The sequence below is a fragment of the Gossypium hirsutum genome, chromosome A13, assembly GCF_007990345.1.
Source record: "Gossypium hirsutum isolate 1008001.06 chromosome A13, Gossypium_hirsutum_v2.1, whole genome shotgun sequence".
Classification (NCBI taxonomy): Eukaryota; Viridiplantae; Streptophyta; class Magnoliopsida; order Malvales; family Malvaceae; genus Gossypium; species Gossypium hirsutum.
In genome coordinates, this window is record NC_053436.1 from 31,249,421 (window position 1) to 31,262,833 (window position 13,413).

The 13,413-nt window shown below is 34.7% G+C and overlaps 2 protein-coding genes, 1 long non-coding RNA gene and 1 pseudogene across 3 annotated transcripts; 3 read left to right on the forward strand and 1 right to left on the reverse strand.

Annotated features, from left to right (window-relative positions):
* The first annotated feature begins 487 nt into the window (after window positions 1–487).
* On the forward strand, window positions 488–3,113 carry LOC107893875 (pentatricopeptide repeat-containing protein At1g69290-like; annotated as a pseudogene).
* Window positions 3,114–3,253: 140 nt separating this feature from the next.
* LOC107893874 (uncharacterized) lies at window positions 3,254–5,068 on the forward strand. Its single transcript, XM_016819014.2, has 3 exons — window positions 3,254–4,432; window positions 4,546–4,602; window positions 4,806–5,068. The coding sequence occupies exons 1-3, from the start codon at window positions 3,610–3,612 to the stop codon at window positions 4,838–4,840; spliced, it is 915 nt and encodes a 304-aa protein (XP_016674503.1). The 5' UTR covers window positions 3,254–3,609; the 3' UTR covers window positions 4,841–5,068.
* Window positions 5,069–6,206: 1,138 nt separating this feature from the next.
* Window positions 6,207–7,546, forward strand: LOC107894891 (uncharacterized). Its single transcript, XR_001683308.2, has 2 exons — window positions 6,207–7,058; window positions 7,140–7,546. It is a non-coding gene; the product is annotated as an uncharacterized lncRNA (long non-coding RNA).
* Window positions 7,547–10,667: 3,121 nt separating this feature from the next.
* Window positions 10,668–12,102, reverse strand: LOC107893876 (F-box/kelch-repeat protein At1g15670). Its single transcript, XM_016819016.2, has one exon. The coding sequence runs from the start codon at window positions 12,028–12,030 to the stop codon at window positions 10,987–10,989; it is 1,044 nt and encodes a 347-aa protein (XP_016674505.1). The 5' UTR covers window positions 12,031–12,102; the 3' UTR covers window positions 10,668–10,986.
* Between the last annotated feature and the right edge of the window lie 1,311 nt (window positions 12,103–13,413).

Sequence of the window (13,413 nt, forward strand, 5' to 3'; positions counted from 1 at the left end):
GAGATGCTTTGGGTGCTATAGGTCGATAGAGAGGGTCAATCTATGCCCAAAACAGTATTAATGTAACTTGTTTCGAGTTTTTGCTTTATTTACACTCAAAAAAATACAATTAATTGGTTAAAATATGTTGTTAGTCTTAATATTTTATAGAATTTAAATCATCTATTTTAAAAATTAAAAATTCAATCCACCTATTTTTTTAATTTAAAAATTCTAATCCAATTAATATTATTGTTGGTAAATTACATTAAAATTTGTCAATTTAATATATTTATTTATCAAATATTTGTCACGCCACATGCATGCTAAATTGACAAGTTTTAACCGGAAATACTTACTATTTTAATGATTAGAATGTAATTTTTAAATTAAAAAATAGGGTGACTTAATTTTTTACTTTTTAAGAATAGGGATTAATTATTAAATTTTATAAACGTATAGGGACCAATATCAGAATTTAACGAAAAAAAATTATGAGCCTCGCGGTTTTCCAGGAAAAGAGAACAATATTAGGAGGAAAACAATGCAGTGTTTACAGATTTACGGTGAAATGTGGAGAAAAGCAGTGTGTTCAATCCCACCCTATAGACCTTTCTCTTCTTCCTCCGCCACTGATATCCAAACTCTTTACTCTTTCCTTCAACCTTCAATTTTTGCATTAAAAACAAACGAGCAATCAAAACAACCTCAGGACTCCACCAATTCCCAAACCAAAACCCTAACCGAAGAACAAAAAACCACTCTACAAACCACCCTTGAGAAATCCCTTCTCACCCACAACACTGATGAAGCCTGGAAGTCCTTCAAGGCCCTCACCACCTGCTGCACTGTTCCCAATATGCCCCTCACTAACTCCCTTATTACCCACTTGTCTTCCTTGCAAGACACCCAAAATCTCAAAAGGGCATTTGCCTCTGTGGTTTTTGTCATTGAAAAGGACCCAAAGTTGCTGTCTTTTGAAACTGTGACTACCCTTTTGAATTCCATGAATTGTGCCAACACCGCCGCCCCTGCTTTTGCTCTTATAAAATGCATGTTCAGAAACAGGTACTTTGTCCCTTTTGGGTTATGGGGTAATATGCTTGTTGATGTCAGTAGGAAAAGTGGTAGCCTTATTGCATTTTTAAGAGTTTTTGAGGAATGTTGTAGGATTGCTATTGATGAAAAGTTGAATTATATGAAACCTGATTTGGCTGTTTGTAATGCTGCTCTAGAGTGTTGCTGTTGTGAGCTTGAATCAGTTTCGGATGCTGAAAAAGTAGTGGCAACTATGTCTGTCTTAGGTGTCCGGCCCGATGAATCAAGTTTTGGTTTCCTTTCTTATTTGTTTGCATTGAAAGGGCTTGAAAAGAAGATAGATGAGTTAGAAAAATTGATGGTTGAGTTTGGTTTTTCAAATAAACGAGTGTTTTTTAATAGCTTGATTGGTGGGTATGTCAAGTCGGGCAAAATAGACTCAGTTTCAACCACGGTTTTGCGTAGTTTGAGAGAAGGTAATGGGAAAGAGTGGATTTTCAGTGATGAAACTCACTGTGAAATGGTTAAAGGGTATCTTCAAAATGGGGCTATGAAGAGTTTAGCTAGTTTGATCATTGAAGCTCAAAAGTTGGAGTCTCCCATGCTTGAGGTTGACAAGTCTATTGGATATGGCATCATTAGCGCCTGTATTAATCTTGGTTTAGCAGATAAGGCACACAGCATTCTTGATGAAATGAATGCTCAGAGCGGTTCCGTGGGGCTTGGTGTTTATGTGCCTATCTTAAAGGCTTACAGCAAGGAGCATAGAACTGCCGAAGCTACTCAATTAGTTATGGATATTGGTAATTCAGGGCTTCAGTTGGATGCAGGAATGTATGACATGCTAGTTGAAGCGTCCATGACGAGTCAGGATTTTCAGTCTGCTTTTACATTGTTTAGGGATATGAGAGATGCAAGAATACTTGACTTGAAAGGGAGTTATCTTACTATCATGACAGGTCTGATGGAGAATCAAAGACCTGAGTTGATGGCTGCATTTCTAGATGAAGTTGTTGAAGACCCTCGCATAGAAGTTAAAACTCATGACTGGAACTCAATTATTCATGCTTTCTGTAAAGCTGGGCGGTTGGAAGATGCTAGGAGGACTTTCAGAAGGATGACTTTCCTGCAGTTTGAGCCAAATGATCAAACATATTTGTCCCTGATTAATGGTTTTGTGACTGCGGAGAAATATTTCAGTGTTTTGATGCTATGGAATGAAATTAAACGGAAAATTTCAGGTGGCAAAGAGAAAGGCATCAATTTTGATCACAACTTAGTTGATGCATTCTTATATGCTCTTGTTAAAGGGGTTTCTTTGATGCAGTGATGCAAGTCGTTGAGAAGTCACAAGAGATGAAAATTTTTGTGGATAAATGGAGGTACAAACAAGCATTCATGGAGAAGCATAAGAAGCTTAAAGTGTCGAAGTTGAGGAGAAGGAGCTTCAGGAAAATGGAGGCACTTATCGCTTTCAAGAATTGGGCTGGTTTGAATGCATGAGTATCCACAGTACTTCTGAAACACAAGGAGCTTCAAATCGACAGAATTCTACTTGCCACAAGGCATCAGTACCATGAACTTTATGCTATTGTATTCTCTTGAAATATGTAGATGTGCAGGAAACTTGAAGCTCACTTGAAATATGGGGATTTCTAGGAAACTGAAAGCTCTTAGTGTTGTCGGTTATGTTAATTCTTCATCTCACTGGTGATTCCTAGTTGCCTTGGTATCTGCATGCGGTACAGACTCACTGTAAATCCAGTGGATGTGCCATGATTGTTTTATCCGAGAAGAGTTTGAACCTGATGCAAGTTCAATATATGATGTAGGGGGATTGGTTAGGTTTTCTTTGCTGCTTGGCACTGAAGTGAATTTGAGAGAGAATATTTCCATGTCTTTTATACATTTATTATTTACCATTAGCCATTATGTGAACCACATTTCCCTCTTTTAGGATATGACAGACTGATACTTTGCTCTATACTGACAGAGGATTTAGAAGCCCTGACTCAGTGTAATCAGTTTGAAAGAGGAGTAAAACATTTTCTATTTACATATTGTAAAAAATGCGACAAAAAAATAAATTTACAAGACGTGCTGTGTCCATAAATGGGGTTGCAGTTTTCTCTTCTCGTTTCACATGAATGAATACCACCGAAATGTTTTCTTTTCACACAAATGACATTCTTCTTCTTTTTAACCCTTCTCTAGTCTCTCTTTCACAGGTCGCATGTTCCATAAGGGGTGGTAAATTTTACATTTTTGCTGTGGCATCATCTCTTTAACCTTTCTTTTCATTCTTGGGTATTAGGGATCCATATATGTCACAGTAACTTGGACGGACAAAGCGCTGTGACTAAATGGACTTTTAGGTGCTTATTTACCCCCCTTCTTTTTATTCCAAATAGTAATGAAAATCCATGGTGCTTTATAGCTAGAATGCACAAAATGACAGGCTCTTCTTTTTAGGATGGAAAAGGGGAAAAATGTTGAAATTTGATTAGTTCCACCGAAAAGAATACCATTTCTCCTCATATCTTTTTAACTATTAGCTGCACTTGTAATTTGTTCATCCAAAACCCTTTATCCATGTCACCTTTACCAGCTGCTCTCTTCATCAGCATTCTGTTCTTGCTTCCTCAACTCCATAAAGTTTGTGCTGCCAGCCATGCTGCTGGCCGCACCATACCGACCCTCGGTACATGTAACAACACTTGTGGTACAATCCCGGTTATGTTTCCCTTTGGCACTGGATTTGGGTGTGGCCACCCTTACTTTGCTAGATATGTAAAATGCAATGCTGGTACTCTACAGTTCTCAACTGGCACTGGCATTTACACTGTTTCTTCCATCGACTACCCAACCAGCACTATTGTTGTTGCAGATCCTTTCATGTCAACTTGCTCTTCAATGCAGAATTCTGGAAGTTTTAGCTTGGATCGAACGAGCCCGTTCACACTAACAGGTTCCAATATCTTTGTCCTGCTTGGTTGCTCAAGTACATCTCCAGTGTTTGATCCAAGTGAGGATTTGTGTGATACCGGATCAGGTTCTCGTGTTTGCAGCGGTTTGTATTCTTGCAAAGGGGTAACTGGAATTGGGTTGCCACAAAATGCACCTACATCTACCTGTTGTGTTTATGACTCCTTGATGGGAATAGGATCAGGCTATTCTTTGGATCTCCCAAAACTTCAGTGCTCATCGTACACATCGATATACGAGTTTGGAGATGAAGAGGATCCCATGAAATGGAAATTTGGGATTTCTTTGCTGTATAATGATTCATACTACACTCCTGCATGCAAGGACTGTGAAACCAATGGAGGCTTGTGTGGCTTTTCTGTTCTGGATGAGTCATTCTCTTGCATTTGCCGAGATGGTGTGAACACTACCACAAATTGCTTTGGCCATGGTTAGTTCAATACAAACAACAAATTCAACTTGCACTGTTGCACATACATTTAGTTCAATGATCTTTCCTTTCCCTTAGAATTTATCTGTATTGTGTGTTTTTGATATGATTAGGGTACACCTGGAGTGGGGCATGGGAACCCAAAATTCAAACCAAGACTAGTATTGGAGGTATTAAATGACACTACCATATCTCATCACTTTATTTTCATTTAACTTCTTTTACACCAAAAGTCTTCCTTTTGCAGGACTTTTTACAGTAGCATAGTGTTCTCCATTACTTTTTTTTTCTCTTTCTCCAAAAATCCCATTACTTGCTTTCAAACATGCATGTTGACCAAATTTTGCTTTATTTTGCATCTTTTGGTCTGCAGTGTTTTTGCTGTGGTGGATTTATCTTCTAGTTTGATGACGAAATGACTTCAAAATGAAAGTGTGCGGTGGTCTAAGAAGATCATGTGATGTTACATGCAAATCTTACCTCAAATATCTCATGTAATTTAAGGGGGTCCAAAATTCGTGAATATTCTTGCCATAAATGTAAGATCAAGTTTGGTTATTTGGATCATATGTATGCAGTGATGCACATTTCACTTGTTTTTTTGCTGACAATGGAATTTGCTTAAAAAAAGGGTAATTTGAAATAGCCATAAATACTTATGCTTAAATGAAAGCGAAAATTGTCAAAACTGCAAAATAAATATTAGTTCTATATTGAAATTTGAATTTTTTTACTAAATGAATGTGGGATGCATATGTAGTCGTCTTATTTTTCCTCACTTCATTTTATATTTATTAACTGTTTTTAATCATTTCAACATAATCTACAAATACTTCAGGATTTATTGTATAATGTATTATTATATTTTTCTTTATAAAAGTTAAAATATATATATAAAGGGTAAAATTGTGGTTTCAAAATATTGAAGTTAGGTAGGGTGGGGCAAGTACTTGCCTTTCAAAAGAAAAAAAAGAACACCCCATCTCGTTGCCATTGTTTAAGGAGCAGATTCATCCAAAATCTATCAAATTTATTTATAACATATATTTATATAAGTTTGAATTTTTTTTGAATGAACTAATATAGCTTTTCTTAGTCATTGTATTACAGAATTTTTCATTTAAATATTTTTTATTATTTAAAAGTTTTATCACTTTTATAAATAAAAATTTTAATTTTACTGAAATAATTGGTTAAATAAATTTACTTCATAAAAAAATTTAATCATACTTATAAACAAAAATTATGGTTCAATTAAAAGAACTTTTATTAAATAAATTTATATAATAAAAAATAATTTAACTTTTATATTGAATTCATTTATAGTTAAATTATTATGTTTCCATTAAAAAAAGAAAAATTATTTTACTTTAGTTTAAATAACAATATAGAATTATTTATATAATAAGCAAGTTTATATTTCATTTATAATTTTTTAAAAATAATATATATAATATATTACAATCATATTAATCATATATTATCTACAAACTATTGCAGTCAATTTATTAACTATTGAATGAATAGTTAAAGAGAAATGATTTTAGTTTTTAATATACCATTTTTTTATAGTTTATACAAATACTTAATAATAATTAGAATTTTTTTTATTAGTCAAAATAACTGATATATGTTATTTATAATTACTATTTATTATTTTGAATAATACTAATTTGCATTAATTATATTATAAATTTTTTGAAAATAGCTTCCATAGAATATTAGAGAAAAACAGACTCGCATGAGCGAGGTCCAAGTCTAAAGATAAAAGCAACAAACTGCATTATGTCTCAATACAATTACAAAAATACCAAAGAAAAACAGAAGACAAAAGAAAAAGAAACCTGAAAGGCTGCCCCATAAGGAGCAGATGGAAGTTGAAAATCCCAAAGCCAAATTCGATGAGCTTGTAAGCACGACAATGGAGAGAAAAGAAGACACAACAAGGACAAGTAGAGAGATATGATAGTTCAAGCCCAAGGCATGCGACGAAATTAAGGTAGATGAGCGTTTGACCCCTCGTCCGTAGCCACCGCACTTTCCACCTGAAACGGAACCTCATCAACCAAAAAAGGTCCGATGTCCAGCGAAATTCCAATGCCGCGAGTAGGTGAGCAACCCAATTCTGCTCTTTGAAGCAATGGCAGACTGTAACTGCTGCAAAAAGGTAATTAATCGTAACCTCCCCTCTGTAACCAATGCCCAGATATCTGACCAATCAGCCTGTGTGCTATTGAGTTTGCGAATCACATGCAGAGAGTCCTCTTCAAACATGACCCGAGATAGACCAAGGTCTCGAGCGAATTCCAATGCCGACAAGAGAGCCAACGCTTCTGCAACAAAAGCTGACGAGACCTAAACATGGCTTTGGGCATCCTGTACCACAACCCCCGAGCAAGAAGAGTGTGACTCTCCTCTATATGTAGCATCGAAGTTGGCCTTAACCAGAGGCGCGGCCTGAGGATGCGAGTGTGCAGTACGCAAAACCCCCTGAATTGCTTCTGTAACGGCCAACACCGATAGGCCAACCATGTAGGATCGAATAAAGGAGACCAACTTAAGAGACGTCCAACCAAGGCCCTCATGATAGTACCTATTGCGTGACCACCATAATGCCCAAATCGTGGTAAGGATAAGCACTAAATTGTCCCAAGTATGTGCTTGACAAAGAAAACCCAACCAGCTCACAAGATCCGAATCATTGTAGGTACCAGCCCAGGATACAAGAAGCCAATTCCAAATCGAAATGGCAAAAGGGCAGTCTCGAAGCACGTGAGTAGGCGTCTCAGGTATATTTAGGCATCTAGGGTAGAAGTGCGTGGTAGAGATGTATCGACTGTAAAGGTTGTGAAATGTGGGTACATAATTGCAAAGGAATCTCCAAACTGTTATGTGAACTTTAGGAGGGACCCAAACCTTCCAAATCGTTGTAAACAAATCACATGAACTCTGTAGGTTAGAAGGACTATAGGGAATAGAGATTTGTTGCATAGGCCAATGAAGCAACCTATAACCACTATGGACAGGGTAACAAACCTGTCGGGTCCCATAAATTCATATCAAGGACTGTAAAAGTATTTTTATGCTAATTTTAAATGAAGTAGCGAACCTTAACTGGGTGAAGTAAGTCATTTTACTAATATCATCGGATGTAGATAGCCAGAGTATGATCTGATACTCTAATGCTAATAATTAGAATGGTCTTATAATCTGATACTATAATGCTAATAATTAGAATAGTCTTGTTATGCATCCAACTTCTAGCTTTAAGATGGGATAAAAAGTGATAAGAGTGTAAACAGTGGAAGATCAAGTTTAGCATTGCATAGCATATCTCATTATTCGGTTGTTTAAGATAATAATATGGAAGCATTAAATTAGCATGTTTAATAATCAGCTTGCACCTTTGCTTATATTGTAATTAAATGTTCTAGATGGTTAGTAATGCCCATAACTCTAATCCAACGATAGAGGCGGGTTAGGGGTGTTACAGATCCAGTTTATCGGACTGAGTTTGGGGCGTTACAATGACGAAAGAATTTAAAAGAAGTAAGGAAGATGACTCGTTGGTGGCCGAAAATTGACTCTTGCGAGTTTTTCCTTTGACAGAAGAATTACAATGCTTTCCAACTAATAATCTTTGATGCAAAATTTCCTTGGTAGAAGACGAAGCTTATCAATAGTGGAAAATTGTAACCATTATCGTTCCTAGAGATCAAGTGAACTAGGAATTTTTCTTGAAGAAGTTTAGAGAGAAGTTTATTAATAGCCTCTTTATTGAGAAAATGAAGAAAAAATTCCTAGAGCTCAGACAAGGAAAAAGGACTGTGTTCGAGTATGAATGAGAATTCATCCGATTGAGTAAATATGCTAAAGATTTGGTCTCATATAAGGAAGGCCTTTGTATTAGATTTGAAAGAGGATTGAACATAGAACTCTTTTTGTTATTATCCACATTAGAAATTTGAGACTTTGCTGTCCTGACGGAAAAGGCTCAAAGAATGGAATCAACGATTCAGGAAAGAAATAAAGTCAGAGGCAGGGAGATGAACAAATGTGGAGCCTTTGGTGCATTTTCAAATGTTGGATTTAAAAAGCCTAGGGATGTAAGGGTTTACTCTGCTACTCCAGTAAGGGAGTCTCAAATAGTTGGCTTCCACAAAGATCGAAGTCAACAAGCCTTAAACTCTACTATTAAAATCTAAAAGCTTCAAAATTTGACAACACATTATGTGTTTGAGTGCAATTTGTTTCTAAAGTTTGCACAATTTCTCTTTTCTGGTCCTTAGCAAAATGTTTAAAAGAGGTGGAAAAAAATGTTTATAGTTTCAAAATTCAATATGACTAGATTTATTTATGGGTCGGGCTACTTGTTTAGGCCCGTCTAAAATATGGGAGGGTGTGGGAAAAAATATTAAGCCTGAAAAATGGGCTTGGGTAAAAAAATTAGGCCCGTATGAAGTATGGGTTGAGACAGTTTTGAACATTCAAGGCCCGAGTTATTTTAAGTTTATAATACTTTATATTATGCTATTTTTATATATTATATAATTTAGAACACATTAAAAAAATAAACATATACTAAATATATAATACTACTATAATATAAATATTAAAATAATGTTAAGATGACTATATAAAAATTTTCAAAAAATAAAAATTGTATAAATTTATTAAATCTTAAAATAAAATAAAATAAATATTTTTTAAAAAATTAAAAAATAATATGGACAAGCCTAAAATGGGTTTGGGTTAATCTTTTATAAATATGAGTGAATTTGGATAAAATTTTAGATTTAGATTTCAGGCCAAGTCGAGCTTGGATAAATAAAAAAGATGTCAATATCATGCTTAGATCCGATTCGACCCGACCTATGAACACCTCTAAATATAAGCCTATAGATTATTTAATTCAGTTGATTGAGACCTACTAAAATATAATTTCTTTTTCTTTTTCTTTCTTTTTATAGAGCTAAGATATCATGTCATATATTAGTCAACTTAAGCAAGCTTAAATAATTTGTAGAAATGATCAACGAAGTAGATGTGTACATGGGCCGGGCGGCCCGGCCCGACCCGAAGGCCCGCCCAAAAAATGGGAGGGTTTGAGTAAAAATATAGGCCCGAAAAATGGGTCTGGCCTCGAGTAAGATTTTTTTGGCCCGGGCCCGGGCCCGGCCCGGGCCGGCCCGATTTTAATATTAAATTATTTTAAAATTTTTTTATTTTTAATTTTAAATAACTTTAGTACTTTTACTTTACTTTTTTTGTTGTTTTGATGTTATTTTGATATTGTAAAATTTTTGTTATTAATATAATTTAATTCTTAATTTAGTTTTAATTTTTTCAATTTTTCAATTTTTCAATTTTAATATAATTACTTTTTATTATATTTTTAATTTATGTATTATTTTAATAATTATTTTAGTCCCATTATTTATTTATTTTTTGTTTTAATATTTGTTTTATGTTTTAAATGTATTTGATTTATTATATTTTAAAGTTTTTTATTTAATAAAAAAATAAAAAAAATTAATATGACCGGGCTGGGCCGGGCTCGGGCCTACCATTTTTCTCGAGCCGGGCTTGGACAAATTTTTAGGCCCATATTTCGGGCCGGGCCGGGCCCAGGCCTTGAAAATGGGCCAAAATTTTTTTATGGGCCCGGCCCATGCACACCTATACAACGAAGTTGTATTTTTTATTTAAGAATCCTATCAGCACGGGTATAACATAAAACAAAATTCAATTATTTTATTAAATGTAAATTGTGAATTCAATTTTTATTTTTTAATCTGATATTTTTAATCTTTTTATTTTTTATATTTTGAAATTTTAATCATAATTAAATGGTGATAATTAAATTTATTAAGTCAAATATTGTTATCTATAAAATTTTATAGAACAAATATACTATCACATGTGTAATGTTATCTTATTTTATTATTTTCACATTATACTCACAAAAAAAATCACATTATTTTAATTAATAAATTTAATGACTATAGTTTAAATTAAAACCGAACCCTAACTATGTTAAAGTTAAATTATGTGATTTACAAAATCTTATGTAACATAAGAACAAATATATAATGTCATCTGGATATTCTATTTTTTAATTAAATACTTAAAAATACATCATGTTATTCTAATTAATAAATTTAATGATTTGAAAAAGTAAAAAAAATCAATAGCAAAACTTTGACTTCAACAAAAGTAAAAGGGTGGCCAGATAAACCAAATAAAATATGCTGTAAATTTAACATTTAAAACATAGTGAGTTAAAAATCTTAATTCCACAAGGTGTGTGTATACTACTATTAAAATCTAAAAACTTTAAGTACTTTTTTCACTTATATGTATCCATAATATTTTTCCATCAAATTCAAAATTTTACATCTGGAAAAGAAAAACTGCTGCTTAATCTACATCAAAATTGAAAGTACACAAAATTTGGAGGTCCAAAACCGAAATCATAACAAAATTACCTAATAATATTCCTTTTTTTACTATTTTTGCTTTCGGCTTTGATATTATTGCTTATGCTTACTGCATCAGATTTCCACAAAGCAGCCTGACTGGACAAACCCAGAAAACTCATCAGGCACATTGATTTTCTCCAATTTACCAATTTGCCCTTCCTTGACTTCCACCATGTAAAATCCATGCGGTCCACCTTGATACTCCGACCCGGTAACCAACACCCGTCCCACAAGCATAATCCCCCTTGCTCCGACCCCAACGGCAGTGTCCAGCTCTGCCCAGTTCATCAATTTCCCGCCTTTCCCGATCCCAACACTCGACCTCGGGCACTGACCCGGTTCCCAAATCCCTTCGGCCACCCTCCATTCACCCGACTTGAACCCGTAAGCATCAGCACTCCCATCGAATTGACCCTGCCTCTCTGTCCCGTACCCGCTCACAACCCAGAACTCGTCTTCCCCAATCACCACACCTTCACACTCGTCTCGCTCTTTACTCAACTCACCCATCTGACCCCACTCATCCTTTCTCAAATCATAAACCCACGCGGTTCTCAACGCGTTCTTGTTCTCGTCATGCCCGCCCGCAATATAGACCCGACCTGAACATGCTCCGATTGCAAAGAAGGACCTTTTGGACGGCATATCCTTACCTTGTCTCCATTGCTGAGTCGTGAAATCATAGATAAAAACGTCAGCAACCGGGTCGTAACTCACTGGGTTCCACCCGCCCATCACCACTAGCTTCCCTTCACAGCTTGCCAATTGACAAAACAAAGGCAACCCATTTGGGTACTTGGGAACAGGGGGCAGTCTATACCAGCCCCGATTCAACGATTCAAACACAGAAATTCCATAACTCGGTAACTCACCCGGTCTTTTAGGTCCATTCACTGTTCCACCACTAAAGGCTTGAACCAAGCAAGCGACTTTCTGGGTGTACCCTAATTTTTTGCGGTGATAATGAAAATCTGGGCTTTGGAACAAATCCCGCCATCGGTGACACACTCCGGAGGCGAGTCTGTGAGCTGTGTAAGGTAACCGAGTTAAACACTCAAGACCGAGTTCATTGGGTAAACCCGGAACCAACTCAGTTGAAAACTCGAAACTTTCCATTTCTTTTTAAGTTTCTAGAAGGTTTTTTCTTTTATTTTCTCTGAAAGGCCATGGAAACATTGGAAACCAAACTATAAGCCACGGCTTATTTATAGCAGACAGTTGGGTAACGGACAATGACGAAAGCCTTTTATTTACTGACACGTGTAACTCAAATTTTAATACTAATACAACTCTAAAACAGAACTTTTGACTGCTTGTTATAATAGAGAGGATAAGTACAAAGAATAAATTACACGTGGCATTATCTTAGCAATCGATTACTGCTAGTGGGTCCATATCCAACGGATGGTTCTGATCGATCAGGTTAATAAATATGGACACGTGGTAGTAAATGGATAAAGCTCTCTCGTTTGTGCTTACGTGGCTAGAGTTTATTCAAAAGAATTTTTTTAAAAATGGTAAATTCATAGATTATGTTGGGTCCTGTTTAAGTTTAAAATAAATTTAACTTCAGAATTCAAATTTCAAAGTTGAAGAAGATGGCGTGTATGTATGCATGTGATGAAAGATACGATACGGTAGATCTTTGAATATTTTCAGAATAATATTTCATAAATTACTTTTATTAAGTGAAATGTTATGGTTTTTTTTATTATAAATGGTGAAACTATGATTTTCGTCTCTTTAATATACACCTATTTTAAATTTATTTATTATTCTTTATTTTAGCATAATTTTGACAATTTATTTTTATAATATTATCAATGTAAATGTAAATAGATTCTTAGTTTTGTCGAAACCATTTTTAATTTGAAAAAAACGAGAGTCAACTTAAAAACAAAAATGGAGTCGCCACCTATCTTTTTTCGAGGTGTGATCGGATCACCTTGAGATTGATCATTTCAATAAAACATTTTGATTTATTAAAACAATGATTTTGAATCTACGAAATTCAAGAAAAGGGTTCGGGAATCAATTACTCACGAGAAAGGGTTAACACCCTCGTAATGCCCAAAATTGGTACCTAATTGATTAATTATTGTCTTAATGCCGAAAATTTGAAAAGATTTTGGAATATAATCCTTTTATTTAAAAAGAACACTTGAATAAATTAAATTGAATGTTAAGACCCTCCTATCTCGAAGAAATAAAATATCACACCCAGTGAATTAGGATACAACATTTCAAACCCTTGAAATTAAGCTTGTCTTTTAATTTTCAAAACTCATGCACTTAAGTTTAAGAAGGATATCCGGTTATTTGGGTCAAATGAAAAATCAAAACCCAGTAAGTTAGGGCCCAATCTTTCAAAATTTCAAATACAGAATATTGTCTTTATTTTTAGAAATCCTTAACTCGAGAAAACAAAGTGTTATACCCAATAAGTTAGGACACAACATCTCGAATTCTCGAGAACAAGCTTTTATCTGAAACCCATTT